The sequence below is a fragment of the Hordeum vulgare genome, chromosome 2H (assembly GCF_904849725.1).
Source record: "Hordeum vulgare subsp. vulgare chromosome 2H, MorexV3_pseudomolecules_assembly, whole genome shotgun sequence".
Lineage (NCBI taxonomy): Eukaryota > Viridiplantae > Streptophyta > Magnoliopsida > Poales > Poaceae > Hordeum > Hordeum vulgare.
The window spans coordinates 26,214,127-26,234,798 of NC_058519.1; the positions used below are offsets into that span (position 1 = coordinate 26,214,127).

Here is a 20,672-nt window from a genome sequence, read left to right on the forward strand (position 1 = left end):
GCGTAGATCGGCCCTCCATGTGGTCGGTGGATGGCGTAGCAGGCCCCAAATTTAAAAGATATTTTTGATTTTAAACAACAGGACATTCCTTCACGGCCAAGGCGAACGTAGGCGCTACGAAACGGGAGTCCACCCGGGGAGTCACCAGCAACCGCACGATCGGGATCGAACGGAAGAGACGCAACCGCCATCGCAGCCGCCCGTCCGACGATCAAGAGGCCGCAGATAAAACCCTAGGCACCCGTCGTCCCCATCCCATCCCATCCCCCCACCGCGGCTTCGACTCCATCGCCTCCTCCCTCCCTCCCCCACTCCTCGTCGCCGGCCAGCCAGGTACGCAGCCCCGCCGCCCGCCCTTCCGCCGCCCGCCCTTCCGCCGCCGGTGGTTATTCCTCTCGCTCGTATGCCATCGCGTCTCTTTGCTCGACCGCGCGCCGTGATAGATGGATCGATCTGTATTCAAGCGTGTCGCCTGGACTTGGGTACCTAAGATTGATTCGATTCGATTCAGTTCGCCTTTGCGCCCTGCTCCGTTCGATCTCGAGCCTGTCGCGTCAACTAGTTTCGCGAGTCCCCATCAACTGCAAGTCAATTCCTCTAGTTTAGAGACGGCACGAATGTGATCTGGTATTGTCAGCAAACTGGAGATGCGAAAAGCGCCCATCGTCTAATGTTGAAGACCGGAGGCCTCCTTGCGGGGGCCTTCGCATGTAGGTTCGAATCCTATTGGGTGCTTCTGCGGACGATCCCCTCCGCATCTCCAGTTTGCTCTGGCCCTGAATTGCCTTGTCAGGTAGTTGCCTTGCCTGCTAATCTCGCCCTTTGGGATTAGATCATGCTTGGCTACTTGACAGGGCGTTCTGGTCTGTAGGTTTGTTGTAATCTTCTGTTAAGAACCGTCTGGATACAGATCTAGTTTTACCTGTTAGTCAGATTTGGTTTTGCACATGCCTTACGCGATGAATTGAATAACTGCAGTTGTATTGCTTATCAGTGTTTAGTTTTAAGTCTATGAAATTTGTAGTTTCTAAGTCTAGCCCTGCTTGCCTGTCAACTGTTGCCTGATTATTTGTATAATGACCATTGTTTTTACGGTTTAATTTTGTTATTATTGCCTGATTATTCAGTCATTTGCTAAAGTATTGAATTATCTAAACTTGTTTCACCACCCCTCATTTGGTCTATGCAGGTAGTTAACAGTTCCAGCAGCCATGGGCAAGGAGAAGATCCACATCAGCATTGTGGTCATTGGCCATGTCGACTCTGGCAAGTCAACCACGACTGGCCACCTCATCTACAAGCTTGGTGGCATTGACAAGCGTGTGATCGAGAGGTTCGAGAAGGAAGCAGCTGAGATGAACAAGAGGTCATTCAAGTATGCCTGGGTGCTTGACAAGCTCAAGGCTGAGCGTGAGAGGGGTATCACCATCGATATCGCCCTGTGGAAGTTTGAGACCACCAAGTACTCCTGCACTGTCATTGATGCTCCTGGTCACCGTGATTTCATCAAGAACATGATCACTGGGACCTCCCAGGCTGATTGTGCTGTGCTTATCATTGACTCCACCACTGGTGGTTTTGAGGCTGGTATCTCCAAGGATGGCCAGACCCGTGAGCATGCTCTCCTTGCTTTCACTCTTGGTGTGAAGCAGATGATCTGCTGCTGCAACAAGGTATACTTCTATTCAACTTCCAATGGCAATTCTTTGACTGACCATATGATTTATTTACTATTTTGCTATCCACTTTATGTTCAGGTTCAGAATTACTTAGTCTACAGAAACATCCTGTAAACTAATTGACATCTTTTATCGACTTGATGTTAAGGTTAAGCCATCTTTTTGATTTCCACTTGATGTTAAAGTTCAGAATTACTCTGTCAATGTGGATGTTCATTAGTACAGAAATTTCCTGTAGACTGATTGACATCTGTCTCATTCTAGTAATAAGTGTTGACCACTTTGTTTCTTTATTTTGGAAATGTACTGTGTTGCTATAATATGCTTGATCTGTTAAAATTCAGAATCACTTCGTAAATGTCCAGGTTTATTAGTACCACTGAATTGCCTCTAATTGATGAGCTTTTGCATGTTGCCAATATTTGGTGATTTTATAGTATAAGTTCACCCACTACTCATCATGAATGTTACTGACTGTTGTATAACTTAATTAATGACTGTAACTGTTTGTTTGCTCATTATCTCGTATTCCATGCAACTTCCATCAATACCTGGGTGTATATGCATGTATGCTGTTTCTCATGCTTGTGTTTGTTTGCATCGTTACTTTTCAATAATTTTTTTATCTGATGCGATTGCTCTTATGATCTGTTGCAGATGGACGCCACCACTCCCAAGTACTCGAAGTCCCGTTACGATGAAATTGTCAAGGAAGTCTCTTCATACCTGAAGAAGGTCGGCTACAACCCTGACAAGGTTCCCTTCGTCCCCATCTCTGGGTTTGAGGGTGACAACATGATTGAGAGGTCCTCCAACCTTGACTGGTACAAGGGCCCGACCCTGCTTGAGGCGCTTGACCAGATCAATGAGCCCAAGAGGCCCTCAGACAAGCCCCTGCGTCTTCCCCTTCAGGATGTGTACAAGATTGGCGGCATTGGAACTGTGCCAGTGGGACGTGTTGAGACTGGAGTCATCAAGCCAGGCATGGTTGTCACCTTTGGCCCTACTGGCCTGACCACTGAGGTCAAGTCCGTTGAGATGCACCACGAGTCTCTCCTGGAGGCGCTTCCTGGTGACAACGTCGGCTTTAACGTCAAGAATGTTGCCGTCAAGGATCTCAAGCGTGGGTACGTTGCTTCCAACTCCAAGGACGACCCTGCCAAGGAGGCTGCCAACTTCACCGCCCAGGTCATCATCATGAACCACCCTGGCCAGATCAGCAATGGCTACGCCCCGGTGCTGGACTGCCACACGTCCCACATTGCCGTCAAGTTTGCTGAGATCCAGACCAAGATCGACAGGCGGTCCGGCAAGGAGCTGGAGGCGGCGCCCAAGTTCCTCAAGAACGGCGACGCCGGGTTCGTCAAGATGATCCCCACCAAGCCCATGGTGGTGGAGACCTTCGCCCAGTACCCTCCCCTGGGCCGTTTTGCCGTGCGTGACATGAGGCAGACGGTTGCCGTGGGCGTGATCAAGAGCGTGGAGAAGAAGGAGCCGACAGGTGCCAAGGTGACCAAGGCTGCGATCAAGAAGAAATGAGATGTTTTCAGGCAGTGGCATCGTTGGTGGTTCATTGCTGCATCTATGGTGGTGGCGGTGGTATACACTGGTGGTTATAGTGGTGTAAGTGGATTTGGAAAACTTGTTGAGCTTCGGATTTTTTTGTGTCGAGCAGTGTTAGAACTTCTTACTATGGTTATGTTATTGTTTGGTTGTGTTGGTAAAACTTCGTCAGTTAAAGTTGCTATAGTCATTTTTGGAGTTCTTTTATATCTGTTGCCTCATGTTTTTTTTTCTTGCAAAGTGGAATTGTTTTTTTCGTTGGTAACGTATTTAGTTTACAGTTCGGTGGAGTTCCTGCTTTCCTGTCAAAATGGTGTGCCCATGCTAAAATGCACCGATACGGGACGGACACTGAAACTCATAATATTGGTATTGGTTTTAGGCTTTTTGCTTCCCCAACCAACTGTCCATATGATTTACATCACATACTTTTCATATTTGTTCAAATAGTCACAACAGGCTGCTGTACGATGTGTTTCGAAACAACGAATAATAAATGGGGAAAGTTAAATTGTTAGTGAGCAGTAAGCGCTGTTATATTTTTGTTGTTGTTAGAGTTGAATAGAAGAATTCCAGATAGAGAAAAGGCTTCATTGAAGCTGTACGGACGTGGAGTGGCCGACGCTGGCCACTGGGAGAAGAATTTGTGTTGCTGATGCCGTTGAGTCGAGCGCGACGACCCCATGTCAATGTCCGCCTTATTGGCAACAATGATGGATATGGAGTGGCCGACGCTGGCCACTGGGAGAAGAATTCGTGTTGCTGATGCCGTTGAGTCCTTATTGGCAACAATGATGGATGTGGAGTGGCCGACGCTGGCCACTGGGAGAAGAATTCGTGTTGCTGATGCCGTTGAGTCGAGCGCGACGACCCCATGTCAATGTCCGCCAGGCGTTATTGGCAACAATGATGGACGTGGAGTGGCCGACGTTGGCCATTGGGAGAAGAATTCGTGTTGCTGATGCCGTTGAGTCGAGCACGACGACCCCATGTCCATGTCCGCCAGGCGTTATTGGCAAAAATGATGGACGTGGAGTGGCCAACGCTGGCCACTAGGAGAAGAATTCGTGTTACTGATGCCGTTGAGTCGATCGCGACGTCCCCATGTCTATGTCCGTGCAATGTCGAACTTGAAGCAGTAATGTATAGTATAATTTGGTCAAAATTGGACCAGTCAAAGCTCAAGGGGCGACCCTTGGCTATGACAAAATATATTCAGGTGGGATCCTCTTCTCCTGGTGTTCATTTTCTTGGGTCAAAACATTATTATAATTTTAAATAATATTCCTAAAGTAGCATTAATTATGATATACTTAGTGCTAGGTACACATCCCCGTTTCATAATATCGAGGAACAACAGGCAAAACAAGATATGATCATAGGCACAAGAATGATACTAAAAAAATATCAGGATTTTACCATCACTCGAAATATGGTTCAGGAATTTATTTGTAAAAAGGGCTTAAAAATATAGTTTTAATTAAAAAATGTTGCGCTGGACATGTCAATATGTTTTGCATATCTAAAATTTACAAGTTCGAAGGAGTGCCTATATATTTTGCCAGCTTTAATGGAGGAGTAGGAGTGGTAGCTCCCTTGTAATGCTAGGAACAAAAGGTAAATTCCCACAAAAATACAGTTTAGGGTTTATCAAAAGAGATAATAAAGAATTGATGAATCCATACTTTGTAATATGGGCAACTACAATCCATGGATGTAAGATCAATGATTCCATGCTCAAGTTTAAACTGACACCAAAGGTTCAAGTAGAACCAGACAAAGACATAATGGAGAGAAACATAGCCAAGAGTCTTAGAATTTCTTTTTGGTCCGTGAAAACAATATGAATTTCTTTACCCCTCACATCTCATAAAGACCTTAACACATGGCATGTATTAAAGGAGGGAGATAATGGCTACTAGGTTGGAGATGAGTGAAAGCCGGTGGGGAGGGAGTAGACAAGGCATGCATCACCGGGGATGGGAGAAAAATCTACATTAAACATAGGGACAAGCTCTTAATTACAATAAGTGGGACTTATTGACATGGATCAATGAATGAGTTGCTGATATGGCATGCCTGCACGGATAGGGAAAATACTTGTGGGCTGTACCTACATAGGAACAGAGGACTTTGGACACTTGAACATACACATGTAGTATGTGCCCAATGATTTTGTGAGAAATTGGTTTCCCATTAACGTCAACCTCAAAGTTTTATGTTACATGTTACATATGCTTATTGTTTTTAAAATATTGATCAAGAACACTCTTTGCTTTTGTGTTAGTTTTAGTTATTTTTAGCATACATTATACATTTATTCTAACAAGGTTTTCACAACAACATTATTCTTATTTTCCTGGACGGCGAGAATTTACTAGCGCAATTATCTAGTTCGAGAAATAGCTGGATATGCAAGCATACTCTGACAAAGAATACCAAAGAACACACACACATAATGAAAATAGCTTGTTGTATTTCCGTGGTAATTTACACGAGTGTGAAATGTGTTCTATTGTGGTACTATCACATAAAACAAACAAATTTCCTCTATCATCAGCCATAAGTGAAAGATGGCTTGAAGTACATGCACATCGGTGGGTCGATCCTCAAGATGGACATCACCGCAGATGGAACACTCCAGATACCATCACCGCAGATCAAACCAGAAGCAACCGCACCAGCAAACTCCTCAGACTCCTTACGATTCACCCTCTCCCAGACAAACAAGATGACGGTCCCGACAAACATGTCGATCGCAAAATTTGCCCCAATGTAGAATGGAATAGCCATGGCCATCGGGAGCGGGATGAAATTGGACACACAATTTGGGGTGACGTCCCGCATGAGCTTGATTGCTATGGCTGCAAAGAAGAAGAAAGAGCATATTGCTAGGCAATGTTGTGGTAACACTGAAAATCCTTCGACACCGATGATTGACATCTCACGAAAGATTATTGCATATGGAGCTTTGAACATGCCATTAGGATTGCCAACATCGAAGGATGTCCAGTAAAGCCAAAAGGTTAGAGGAGCAATGACACATCCAAGGGCAGTCCCAATCATCTGTGACACAAACATGGACTTTGGCGAAGAGAGGGTCTGGTAACCAGTCTTAAAGTCATGCATGAGATCACCAGCTGTGGATACTATGGGCATCAGAACACCACAAGATGCTAAGCCGGCAATCACACCGCCATGTCGGCCAACCCATGAGGCAAAAATGAAAACACCAATCTTTCCATATGTGGATGCAAGGTTCCAGTCTGTTAGTCCAGTGCCGTATGAGTTGCAGAAGGCAAGTAGAGGAGCAAACACATAAGCTGAGAGGACAAGGTACCACTTGAGTTGTGGAAACATCATTGGTACAATGGCAGTTGAAATTGCTGCAAGGCCCACATAACCAGATCTTGCCAACCAGGAAGGGATACTGTCTGTTAGAAAGACCTCATTTAGAAGCTTTTCCTTGACTGATACTTTGGAAAGTTTATCATCTGCAATTATAAAAGGGAAACAAGATGAGAGCCACGATATATGATATGTTGTTAGGTCAATTGGGTACAATATTAAAATGTCATTACCATCCTGAACCCATATAAGGGGAAGTCTTTCTTGCTTTGCTCGTGCATTCCGTATTTTCTTGATAGTAGCATAAATGATTTTGATGAGGTTATAAATACCGTCACCAAGTATCAAGGATATGGATATGAAAACCTGGAAGGGTGAATACACAACTTAGTTTTTTGCCAAACATAATGTTGGCAAAGGCTGGTCGTGAAGTGAACATAGAATAATTTAGGAAGCTAATGACCAGATGAGCCATATATATATATATATATATATATATATATATATATATATATATATATATATATATATATATATTCTCAAAATCAATTTGATGGTTCTCACGAATTAAGGCCACTAAGCCCACTGAAGAAAATGCATAAAAGAGAGTTATCAGTATTACTTTCGTATTTACAACAACAACTTGCAGATTTACCAGGTTTATTCAATATAGATGGAAACTTGAGCCTTTTGTCAAGCCTTGTAAATGACGTTTCATAATCTAGTTATTTTTCTTAGACCGGTTCATAATTCTAGAGCCATTGATAAAAAACCATTAGAGTGAAATTGGCAAAGCTATAAGCAAGAGAATATATGGAACTGACTATTAATTCACTATGACATGAACAAGTAGAATCGTTCACCACCATACCTTGTACCCATAGAGTCCTTTGAAGTCGTTGCTTCCAAGGTTAGCTGGATACCACTCCCCAGCTTTGGAGGATATATATGGCCAAAGAAAACCCCAGGATATGGTGGCTCCAAGAAGTGCAGAGCAGTTAACTATATGTGGGCATATAAGACCACATCCAATATAGGTTGGACTGAAGTCAAAATAAAACCTATAAAGAGTAGAAATAGTAAGCTTTTGGATATAATACATACAATATTCCAGCTTAAAGGATAAGTAGTTTGAATCTCTTCATGTCCAAATAACCCATAAAGTGGATAGGAAGACAGTTTTTTTGTGTATTTCAAAGTAAGATAAATCTGCTTTTAATTTGTAACATGTGAACTTTGTAATAATAGCACAAACACACTAGCGGCAAGCTTACGTATTCTTAAATGCTGCAAGGCCCAGAGAAGGGAAATTGTCGAAGCCACAAGAATCCCCAACACCACTGAAGAACCATTTAAAGCAGTTCCAAAGAAAACTTACACTTAAATACTTTCCAAGACAACTAACTTGTTTTCTGCAGGAACAAAAAATAAAGTTAGTACCACCAAAACTCAAGAAATGCACTAACCCCAGAATATGTTGTCAACAATGAAATTGATATAGAGGAGTCGAATGTCATCCCAAGTAAACAAATAGACCATCCATCATTTTCAGATTAAACATATATACTTGCTATTTTGTACCTATCAGAAGATTCACCATCTATGCATAATGTACATGTTTACCCCCCCCCTCCCCTCGGGCTAAAGTATAAGTAATCATGTAGAGGGATAAGATTGCAGAATTCCTAGCGTCGGCTAATTACAAACTAATTGCGAGCTGAATAGATCAGTATGACCTTATTGTTGTTCAACTGCACATAATGTTTTCTCTCTCTCTCTCACGTACATACTACTTAACTGGCGGACAAACTTTTTATAACGAGAATTGCTCGATAGATGTGTTCTTTTTGTCCAAATAGATGGCGAATTGTTGTAACGGGGAGAAGGCTAATGTGCGACTTCACTAGACTATTCTAGGATTTTGGCAACTATCAGTGTTTAACATTTGGACAAAGGTCAACTGGAAGACCATTGAAGTTTAAATAACCTAAGAGTCGCTAGCTATTGGAAGATGCTACTTTAAATACTTCAAATTCATGGGGACTAGCCTATAGTAAAATTGGATTGAAAGAAACAAAAGTTTTGAAAACTTATTTACAGATTACTAGCTGTGCAGTTGTCCATCGCTCTATCATATAAAATCCATATTCACGCCATCACCGGACAAGAAGCATCAGAGTCAGCAACAACTGTCCCTTGAAACCACTAGTATTGCTAACTTAGTTTGCACAAAATTAAGGATGAATGTTGTGATATGTTTCTTACTCCACTAATTCATCACCGGTAGTGCCGTGGACGCTGTTTATGAACATTGCGGTGGCAGTTCCTCTGGGATAGGTAAGCTTATAGTTTAACACCATCACCTAGCAAACACAAAAACTGAACTTAATTTTTGGTACACTTGATATAGAATAAGTAAATAATTATAAATGTAATCAGATAAACACGAAAGATGCACGCATCAAAGATGTGGATGATTACCTTGCGCAGCGCAACGAGAATAAAAATACCAAGGAAGCTAACTAGAAACATAAAGCCGATCATCCAACTCAATGAGGGATTCTTCACATCCATTGCCCTGTTACCAGGATAATCGGTCCCGATAAGCTCGTAAGTTTTTTGATCCATTGCAAGCATATACGATCCGAATCCCCCTGCATCAACAGAAACATTGATTGATATCGTCATCAATTCTCCAGTCCCAAGAAACACCAAAATCAGATATGTACACCGCAAGGTTGAACATTTGTTCTAAGAAAGGTAACTGTAAAAACTAATAATCTTTCCTCATACAGAACAACAGTAAAACAAAACCTGATGTTTCTCCAATACTTAGCAATGTTCCACCCAAATGAAACACCGTTGTGGCCCCCACCCAAAAGTAATATGATATTATGATGAGTGATGGCATCATGTGTGGACTTGTGATGCTGCTCTGTGCTAAGTCAAGGATCTCATATGGAAGCAGAATGCAACATACCGCTGGTGGCGAGGCCGTAGCAGGCGACGACGCATGTCTGGATGACGGTGTTCTCCTGCTTGGTGAAAGGCTTGGAGACGACGCCGAACATGCCCAGCGCCGTGGTCCAGGTCCGCACGAGGAAGTAGGCGAGCAGGCCCGCGGCGATGTTGAGCGAAGGAACGATCCCCACCGTGAGGTTGAGCCTGTGCGTGACGAGGCAGAAGAGCACCCCCAGGATGGCGCTCACCACCACACCCCGCACCGTCAGCTGCTCCCGCCACGGTGGCACCGCCTCCGCCGCAGACGGCACGCCGGCAAGGAGGGGCCCTGTCATCTCTGCAGCGTCCGCCTCCAATCCCATCCCTCGCGGCCGCCTCGATCGGACTTGGGGTGCTGGTAGGATTCGGGGTTTGGTCTCGTATTTTCGTGGGGTGATCAGAGAGAGAGAGAGGGGCAGAAGAGGTCACTACGAGGAGGATGAATGAATGAATACTGAATAGGCAGGGGTATTTAAAGACCGTAAACTGAAGCTTAGTAATCACACTATGTTCATGCAATCATGCATGCATACTATGACTAGACTACTGCAGTGCACAAGAACTTAGGGTGGCTTGAGACTACTGCAGGAATAGAGTTTATGACACGCGTACTGCTACCAGGCAGCCACGTGGGGTCCGTAATGAGAACACCCAGCAGGCCAGCACGGTCATTATCTTTGGGACAGGAGAAGCAGCGTGAATCATGCATGCTGTGTGCTTGGAAGTTGTAACACACGCGGGTACTGCTGTCGGGCCACTCGCTGTCTAGGTAACGGTGGCCACACATTTCTACCGCTTACGTGCTAATTTGATTGCTAATTAGGCGTTAACTATATCTGCTGGGGCCGTATCTAATGGCGGCCACGAATGTACAGTCTCTGGAACCATCCCCTACGCCAGGATTATATACGGTGGGGCTGGATGTAATGGTAACCACAGATCATGGCATGGCTTGCATTAGGAGTTAAAGTACTTTTCTCTTGGAAGGAGGAAGGAAGGAACGTGCATGTTCTAGTATTTGATTTGATTTGGTCATGCGGTAGTAGGTGGAGCGTGCATACGCACGCCAGTTTGGCCGTCTGGGCATGGTTAATAGTATAGCCAACTGCTGTCTATAAGCAGTCTTATAGCTCATCTTATAGCTAGCTTGTACAATAGTTAAGTATTATTTTTATCATATATGACCCATCTTTCATTTTCACAAAGCACCTAGGAGCACGTGCTAGAGCTGACTCTTCACGAAGAGCCCGCTTCTCTTCTCTCTTTTCTTCTCTCTCATCCAACTCAGCAAAAATATAGTATTTTAATCCTTACAGCCTGCTGACTGTACCTTATTGTACTTGCTCTTAGGATTAGATCTAACTCCCACGAGCAGTTACTAATGCCCAAAGCAACTTTTCCTGTACATACGTCCGTTCACTCCGAACAGGCGCCTCTCCACAAACCGACGTTTTATACATGCGCATCTTCTGTAAACCGACATCCCGAACAGTCGGGAGACCATGTATAAATACTCCATGTTGATGATCAATGAAAGATAAGTTCCATTTACATTCATTTACATTCAACACATTATCAGCACTTGCTCTGCCGCAAGAAACAGAGAGCATTACTGAGAAGAAAAGGTAAGAGTCATGGCAGATAGGGACCTGTCATCGTAGCCTTCGTTTTTGCACGCTACATCCAGCGGGAAAGACGTAGCCGTCGCTTTCCTCACACTCAGGAACATCATGCCGCACGTCGCTGTCATGGATTTGGCGTAACCAGTGGCCCTCGACGCTGCTTTTTTGCCGGGAACAACCGCCGTCGTGGAGATGCACGCCATGGCAACCACCCGGTGCACCAGGCCTGGCCTTCGGCTCCGGCCGCCGCCAACGAGATCGGACTGGCAACTCCACCAACTGCCTTCCCCATCCCTTCGATGGAGTGGTTGGTTGCAGGGCCATCGGCGCCGTTTCTCGGAGAAGAGGAGATGCTCTCATGTCTCGCCCCGCCACCACTGCCCTCGTACTGCCTGCAGCACCAACCGTGCCTAGCATGTACGGGCGCACCACCGCGGCTGCCGTCACCGACGCCGTCGGATGAACTGCCGGAGCACTTCTTCCCTCCTGGATACGGTCCCGTCCCGGAACTCCCGTCCCCGGCGCCGGCTGTAGAAGAAATCCATGGCCACTCCACCGTCCCTGATATGAACATGGAGGTCAAGGTGGGAGAGGAGGAGATGGAAGGACAGGGCTCCTCGTCGACACCGCCGTCTCTTCCATCACCGGCGACACCTCCACCACCTCCAGCACCACCCCTCCCTCCCACACCTCCACCAGAGGCGCGCCGCATCATGCGGCAGTTCGTCGCAGCCATGGCACAGAACCGCGCTGCACTCCAGGGCGCGTGGTCGCCGGTGGCCCTCGGCCTCGCCGGCGCCCTCGGGGAGAGCAGCAGCGGCAGGAGCCTTGCGGCGACACGAGGAGCACCGGATCGAGATGAGGACCGCCATGGGAGTGGAGAGCCGGCGTGGAGTGGTGCTCTGCACCAGAGAGGCTCGCCGTGAGGGAAACCCTCGTGCGAGCGCTCTCGCTTATCCTCTCTCTATCGGTGCTGGGCTGGGCCTTTTTCCTCCCAAATAGGCCTACAGGCCATCATCCGAAAAAAAACCCAATAAAGTGGCTGCTGGTGTTGTGGCATTTCCATCAGGAAACAACCCATAGCATCAATATATTGCATAGCAGCCCCTCTTTTTTTTCTTTTAGTATGGTATATTATTGTATTTGAAGAACCTCAGTTTATATTATGTGATTATTGTATTGTAAGTTTATATATATTTAGACTATGTATAGTCTAAAAATAAAGTCTCAGACTATGTGTACATATTCTATATGATTGCCTCAACATTTTTCATTTTTTTAGAATATGTAAATCTTAAGTACAACAATTTATTTTTATAATTCGAATTTTGGGATCACAAGGTAGACGAGACATCTACTGCACTTTGCAGATTATCCTCATCACTGAAAGATCTAAATTTTGCCTCCATTCTTTTGGCAAAATGACTATCTTCGAGTGCTCTCCCGAATATGCGAATTGATGTGACTACCTCAAATTTTTGCGATTGTGTTATCTATTGCATAATTTGCAGATTTGTGTTATCTATTGCATAATTTGCAGATTATCCACTCTTGCTGTGAGGTCTACATTCAGTCTTTTGACAAGATGACTACCTTCAAAGTGTTTTTGTAAAATGTAGTATGACACAAAGATAATGGGCATATGAACATCTACTGGTCAAAACCATATTATGCTGTCCATTACTGTGAGATCTACACCGCAATGGTGACTATCTTCAAAGTGCCATATACATAAAATTAGGTCTATACATATAAGTATAAAGCATCAGCCATACTTGAAAGTTTTGCTTCATCAAAGCATTTTTTGTTACTTATATTTTACTCTCATAGTAAAACTAAATTATGCATGATAATACCATGCAGGAAATGGCCGGCGTCATGCATCGTGAATTTCATGAACTTGAAGTAGATGGTAGTAACTATTTACCATGGGCTATGGATGCAAAGATAGCCTTTGAAAGCCGTAAACTCGGTTCCACTATCATCACACCCATTGAAGGCGCTGGTGAAATCGCCGCGGCAGCCAAATATATAGCTTTAAGTTTCTTAAGGCGCCATCTCCATCCGGACTTAAAGTCGGAATATTTGATGGAAGAAGATCCACTAGTTTTGTGGAATTCTCTCAAGGAGAGATATGACCAACAAAGAGTAGTTATGCTGCCGGAAGCACAGAGAGAATGGTCCCTCATAAGGTTCCAAGATTTCAAATCTGTGCCAGCATATAACTCTGCAGTTCACAAGGTTAACTCAAAACTAAGGTTTTGCAATCAAGCAATTTCTGAAGAAGACCTTATTGAGAAGACCTTGTGCACTTTCCACCCCTCGATGAGAGTACTACAACATCAGTACCGTCAACAAAAATACAAAAAGTATTCTGAGCTCATATACACTTTACTTCAGGCTGAGAAACATGACGAACTTCTCATGAAGAATCATCAGACACGCCCAACGGGCTCAATGCCACTCCCTGAAGCACATGCTAACACTCAGTTTACTAAAAAGCATGGGGGCAACAAAAAGAATTTCAAGAAATTCAATGGAAAGTGGAAAAGGAAAAACAAGCAGAAAAGCTTTGGTCAATCTAAAGGTAAAGGTCACTTCAAGAAAAATGACCGAAACACCAACTCCGAGATTTGTCAAAGGTGTGGATGTACTAACCATCGTACTAGCAAATGCCGAACTCCCAAGCATCTAGCGGATTTATACCTCAAATCCACCGGGAAAGGCAAACAAGTTCATGAAAAAGCCGAAGCTCACTTCAACGCCTTACAACAAGAAGAAAACCTTGAAGGTAGTGTTTTGAATCAACGAATGATTGAGTGATTACATCGATGGTTACAGGGTGCAATATATATGACCTAGAGGAACACGACGGTTCAGAGAGGCGTTGGTTCCAGACAAGCGGGAGAAGCGTCGGTTGAGGAAGAGAACCGTCCGACGGTTTGGGAGAGGAGGAGATTCCCTAATACATTTATGTAATAAATCTTAACACTCCCCCTAATCTACGCTTGACCACATAGAATCATCTCACGATTGTCCGGGTAGTGCCATCATTCCAAACGACCAGTCTTCAGGAAATTCTTCATGAAAACTTTGATGAGAACCTGAAACATAAACTTCACAACAATAGCATAATGTGATGTTATTGAACAAGGATATCTCAAGAAGAGACTCCCCCTGTTGCCTGCAAGTCTCTAAGTCGTCGCATACCAATTCCGTGAACATATTTCTGGAATGTTGAGTTTGGTAAAGACTTAGTAAACAAATCAGCAAGGTTGTCACATGATTTGACTTGCAGAATGCTTATTTCCCCGCTTTTCTGAATATTGTGGGGGAAAAACCATTTAGGAGAAATATGCTTAGTGATATTGCTCTTGATATATCCTGTCTGCATCTGTGCAACGCATGCCGCATTATCCTCATAGATAATGGTGGGTGATTCAATAGAACCAATTCCACATGACTGTTGTATGTGGTTTATCATTCTGCGAAGCCATACACATTCACATGACGCTTCAAATAATGAAATTATTTCAGAATGATTGGTAGATGTAGCCACTAGAGTCTGTTTGGAAGACTTCCATGATATAGCTGTACCACCATGTAGGAACACAAAACCGGTCTGAGATCTGGCATTATGGGGATCAGACAAATAACCGGCATCTGCATACCCAATAATATCAGAGTCCAGATTTTGCTGGAACTGAAAAAATAGGCCAAGATCCTTTGTGCCTTGGAGATATCGAAAGATATTCTTTACTCCACACCAATGTCGTTTGGTGGGAGCTGCGCTGTGTCTAGCAAGTAGATTCACTGCAAATGCAATATCAGGTCTTGTGCAATTTGCAAGATACATAAGCGCTCCAACTGCACTGAGATATGGAACTTCAGGTCCCAACACCTCTTCTCCATCATCCCTCGGTCTGAACGGGTCTTTCTCTACGTCTAGAGATCGAACCACCATAGGAGTTTTAGATGGATAGGATTTGTCCATATTGAATTTCTCCAATATTTTCTGGATATAGGCAGCTTGGTGTACCATGATTCCTGAGAGAAGGTGCTCAAGTTGAATACCTAAGAAAAATTTGGTTTTACCCAAATCCTTCATCTCAAATTCCATCTTTAGGTGATTGCGTGCTTCATCAATGTCTGGTGCACTGCCAATGATGTTGAGATCATCAACAGACACAGAAATGATGCAAAATCCTGTAGAGGACTTCTTGATGAAGACACATGGGCAATCATCACTATTGGAGTAACCTTTCTGAAGAAGGAACTCACTTAGTCGGTTGTACCACATCCGCCCGACTGTTTTAAGCCATACAATGACTTATTCAGCTTTACACAATACATGTTGCATTTTGCATTGTTATTCGGGACGGAGATTCCGTCAGGAACCTTCATATGTATGTCCGAATCTAGTGACCCGTAAAGATATGCGGTCACGACGTCCATCAACTGCATGGATAGACGATTTTGTACTGCCATAGATATAAGATATCGGAAAGTGGTTCCACTCATTACTGGAGAGTATGTTTCATTGAAATCAATGCCGGGTTTCTGCGTAAAACCTTGTGCTACGAGCCTTGCTTTATATCTCACCACCTCATTGTTCTCATTCCGTTTCCAGAGGAAAACCCATTTGAATCCCATGGGTAAAACATTGGGAGGTGTAGGTATTGCTTCAGTGAATACCTTCCTTTTGTTAAGCGAGGCAATTTCTGCTTGGATTGCATCCTTCCATTTAGGCCGGTCGGAGCGCCTTTGGCACTCGACGATAGACCTTGGATCATGATCAGTGAGAAGGGTATCTGCAATCTTTTCAGCAAAATATATGTCGACAGTCGTAGTCTTACGGTCAAATGATTCTCCAGAATTAACATAGTTGATGGAAATTTCCTGCACCCCTAGAGACTCTTCGTGATTTCCCAATACGGTTGAGTCTGGGTGTTCCGATGTTCCAGCTAGTTTGTGCACACTGGAGCTGGGTTGTGAAGGTTGCCCTTCCACTGGGTGTGAACTAGCCATGAGGTGTTTGTCAACGTTGAGTTGACCTGCATTTACTGACTCCGAGGATTTTTTCCTCGATTTCCTTTGCTGCTTGCTAGAAGCTAGCTCCAGGTCAGAAGCCATACTACTCCCCCTCTTTTTAGGAACAGGGAGTTGAGTGGTTTTTATTGGTACCTCCACTCTTTCTGGCGCGTTTCTGGCCGGATTTAAGGATTTTGTAACACCTTTTAGATCAGTAAATGAATCTGGCAGATTATTTGCAAGATGTTGCAAATTAATGATCTTCCGAACTTGAAGTTCGGTCTCATGGGTACGTGGATCAGAGGATGAAATGGCATGAGCATTCCAATCGATTTCCGGGCATTCTTTCTGGTACTTGAAATCTCCCCCTAATGCCGGGAAATGTTCCTCATTAAATATGCAATCAGCATGACGGGCTGTGAACAGATCCCCAGTTAGGGGTTCCAGGTACTTGATAATCGACGGCGATTTGTACCCCACATAGATCCCCAACTTTCTGTGTGGGCCCATGGATGTCTGCTATGGTGGTGAGATCGGGATGTATGCAACACATCTGAACTTACGAGATGGGAAATGCTAGGAGGATTTCCACGTACCAATTCCAGAGGGGAAGAACTGTGATATGCAGTTGGCCTCAATTGTATCAAGTCAGCAGCGTGTAAAACTGCATGACCCCAACAAGAGGTTGGCAAGTTGCAATTCATCAACAAAGGTCTTGCAATGAGTTTAATCCTCTTAATCAATGCTTCATCCAAACCATTTTGTGTATGTACATATGGAACAGAGTGCTGAACTTCAATCCCCAAAGCCATGCAATAATCATTGAAGGCACGTGAGGAGAATTCTGCAGCGTTGTCCATTCGAATTGTCTTAATTTGACTTTCAGGATAATGGGCTTGCAACTTAATGACTTGCCTCATTATTTTGGAAAATGCATGGTTTCGTGTGGATAGAAGACACACATGTGACTATCGTGTAGATGCGTCAATCAGAACCATGAAATACCGGAAAGGTCCAGATAATGGCTGAATGGGACTACAAGTGTCTCCTTGAATACGTTCAAGGAATTGAAGTGGTTCAGCTTGTATTTTGAGGTGCGAGGGCCTCAAAATTAGCTTTCCCGTGGCACAAGATGTGCACACAAAATCAGAAGATTGAGGAAATTCTGACTCAAGCAAATTATGACCAATGGAATTGCTAGTAATTTTTCTCATCATCCCTATTCCAGGATGGCCTAGGCGATCATGCCAGGTTTGGAATGCGTCAACATTCTGAAAAATTACTTTGTATGCAACATGTTCCACGTGTTTGATGTACGTATAGTACAAACCAGACGATAGAGAAGGAATTTTCTCATGTACCTTTTTGCCATATCCGTGATCTTTAGTAAAGAGTAAATACTCCTCTTTGTTGTCTTCATGGGTTTCAATATGAAAACCATTCTTACGGATATCTCGATAACTGATCAGGGTACGTGATGAGTCAGGATACAATAAAACATCCTCTATCTTCACTTGTGTACCACTTGGGAGTGTGAATATGGCACGTCCAGTACCAACAATCACTGTATCGCGTCCAGCGATAGTTAGAATATCTCCATTCATATTTTTCAGAGTTTGGAAATATTTTATCTCCCTCAGTATGGAGTTTGTGGTACCACTGTCCACAAGGCATAATTCCTTTTCCATCGGATTGTCCCCGTAGAAAAACTATATAAAAACGAAAGAATTTTCAATAAGAAAACCTTATGTTAATACATAGAATACAATCTTTATTATATCAAATGTGCTGATACAATACAATATAAAGACAACAACAAACTTATGTTCTTATTACAATCATCACAAGTGGACATAGTTAAATAGATCACTAAGGAGGTCGAATGACTAGTCAAAGTCACCAAACACATCGTTTGAGGTGTACTCAAGTAACATGGCCTCCGTTTCAGCAGGGTCCTCAAGTGGATGAGGAATCATGGCGTTGCTCGGTCCAGGAGGAATATCCTGTGAATCGCCAGCTCCATTTGCGCTATGCGGATGTAGGTTGAAGTTAGCTTCAAGCCTTTTCCCTTGAGTCGCTTTGCGTCCCTGAGATTGCTGGTACAGCATGACCAGATGCTTGGGCATTGAGCACTTTTCAGTAGAATGCGAGTAGCATCCACACTTGTTGCAAAGTTTAGATTTATCGAACTTTGGCTTTGCAGTGCCTTTGCCCTTGCCCGTGTTTCTGAATTTTCTGTTCCCATTGCGCTTGTGTTTGTGCTCAGAATTGAAATGTTTACCTCGAAAGGTACCATTAAACTTCTGTCTATTCGCGACATTCAGATGAACTTCAGGTAAAGGTTGTGCCCTAACTGGGCGCTGAGAGCCATTCTTAGCGAGTAGCTCATCATGCTTTTCAGCTTGAAGTAACATGTGAATAAGCTCGGAATAGACAGTGTAGTTGCGAGCACGGTATTGCTGTTGGAGTGTCCTGTCTGAAGGGAGCATGGTAGACAGAGTTTTTTCTATCTTCTCCCCCTCAGTAGGTTCCTTCTCACAGAAGCGCAGTTGGGAACATATCTTATGAACAACATGATTGTACTCACCAATGGACTTGAAATCCTGAAGGCGGAGATGAGTCCAATCATGGAGTGCTTCTGGCAGGACTACTGCCTTCTGCTGTTCATACCTCGTTTTGAGGGCCAGAAACAGAGTACTAGGAGATTCCTCCTGTAAATACTCAGACTTGAGATCTGGATGAATATGGTGCCTTATGATGAATAAGGCAGCATAATTCTGCTGTTCTGTCAGCGGCGTGGCTCCAGCCGGGAGAGGAGTCTCCGGGGGCTGGATTGCACGCGCTATCCCACGGGACGCAAGACTGATCTTGATGTCCATAGCCCATGTAGGATAATTGTGGCCATTGAGGGCAAGCTCCTCAAATTCTTTGGCAGTCATCTTGGCCTACATGAGGAACCAGAGATAATCAATTTACGGGTGGTAAATTAAAAACCATCATGGTTGTGTAATAAGAATGCAAAAATTTGATAGTCAAGTGTAAAACTTGAAAAATTCTCAACCTCAATTGTGTGAACATAACACATTGAAGATCACTTAGATCTCACAGTAATAGGCTGCATGTCCATTACCTTGTGTATGCTACAATTTAGATATAAATGAATACACATTGAAGGTAATTGCATGTCAAGATTGACAAAGCGTAGACCTTACAGTAAGAGGGGATAGTCTGCACATGTGCAGTAGATCACAACTCATTACCTTGTGATTCCAAATAAGACGAGGGAGAAATATTCAAAAATTTGCAAGTTTGAGATACGAGAGAAGATGATTTCAATCGCAAGCACATGTTCAAGCGAACTGAATATGTGGTAAACACATAGAACATGTCATTCTTCCCAGATGAAATCCGGTACTTTATTTATATCATCAATCCATTGCATAATATAAACACACTTATAATTACACAAATCTTAAACTAGAGTAAATCTAGAACTAGACTAAGTGTAAATAGTAGTACTAAAATAGTAATACTAAACATAGTCTAAAACTATACTATGTACAATAATTAGTACTAACTAATACTAGATATGGTCTGCTCATACATAAATACGAAACTAGTACTAGTAGTACTTAAACAGACAAACACTACCAGCCAATTCAGCTTGGGTCTGCATGGCGTGAAGCCAGCGTAGCAATGAATGCGCCAGGCTGTAGCCATTACACGGACATCACCACCATAGAATAAAAGAAGGAGAAGGAATCGAGATGATAAGGCAGTGACCAGCCGCAGCACCACCTCTTGTTCTTCATCTCGCATCTTCTTTCCCACCTCGCTAGCAAACTGTAGAAACCAGGCAGCGGCGGCACCAGGACCGAGAGCCCCTCCTCCCGTCACTGCACCGGTAATCACCGGCGCCCCACGGGGGGCCCTCTTCGTCAGAAGAAGACGCAACGGCGACGGGGTCCAGGCGAGTGGCGCCAAAGCCAAGGCCAAGGCTCGCCGGAGCCCACGAGCCGGCGCGGCGGCCGGCCTGGCGGTCGAGGGCAGCGACGGCGCGCCCAAAGAGGCGGCCGAAGCGCCGCTCCACGCGGCTGCTCGGGCCCGCGTTCATCTCCTGCGGTGGTGGGGCATTGGCCACGACGCCCTCCATTCCTGCTCCGAGGCGGACAACACCGGAGGCACCGGTGGGCACTGAGACGAAGCCGAGCGCCTCCTCCGCGGTCATGTCAGTGCGCATTAGCACAGGTAAGTAGCCGGGCGAGCGTCGACTTGGGCCGGCATCCTCGGCGGCGGGCGTTGGCGTGTGCGGAGGCAGCCAGTGTGCTGGCGGAGGAGGGGGCGGAGGCGGGTCCGCGTGCACCATCGGCGGGTCCGCGTGCACCATCGGCGCGGCGTGGCCGGCGAGCAGCCATGGGTTGAGGCCGTC

General features: G+C 44.5%; 2 protein-coding genes across 2 annotated transcripts; one reads left to right on the forward strand and one right to left on the reverse strand.

Annotated features, from left to right (window-relative positions):
- Positions 1-248: 248 nt before the first annotated feature.
- LOC123424589 (elongation factor 1-alpha) lies at positions 249-3,449 on the forward strand. Its single transcript, XM_045108228.1, has 3 exons — positions 249-333; positions 1,190-1,673; positions 2,337-3,449. The coding sequence occupies exons 2-3, from the start codon at positions 1,212-1,214 to the stop codon at positions 3,216-3,218; spliced, it is 1,344 nt and encodes a 447-aa protein (XP_044964163.1). The 5' UTR covers positions 249-333; positions 1,190-1,211; the 3' UTR covers positions 3,219-3,449.
- Positions 3,450-5,715: 2,266 nt separating this feature from the next.
- Positions 5,716-10,003, reverse strand: LOC123429367 (probable metal-nicotianamine transporter YSL6). Its single transcript, XM_045113409.1, has 7 exons — positions 9,571-10,003; positions 9,072-9,244; positions 8,856-8,953; positions 7,865-8,002; positions 7,462-7,651; positions 6,824-6,956; positions 5,716-6,736 (listed from the first exon to the last, which is right to left on the reverse strand). Exons 1-7 carry the CDS (start codon positions 9,911-9,913, stop codon positions 5,799-5,801), a joined length of 2,013 nt encoding a protein of 670 aa, XP_044969344.1. The 5' UTR covers positions 9,914-10,003; the 3' UTR covers positions 5,716-5,798.
- Between the last annotated feature and the right edge of the window lie 10,669 nt (positions 10,004-20,672).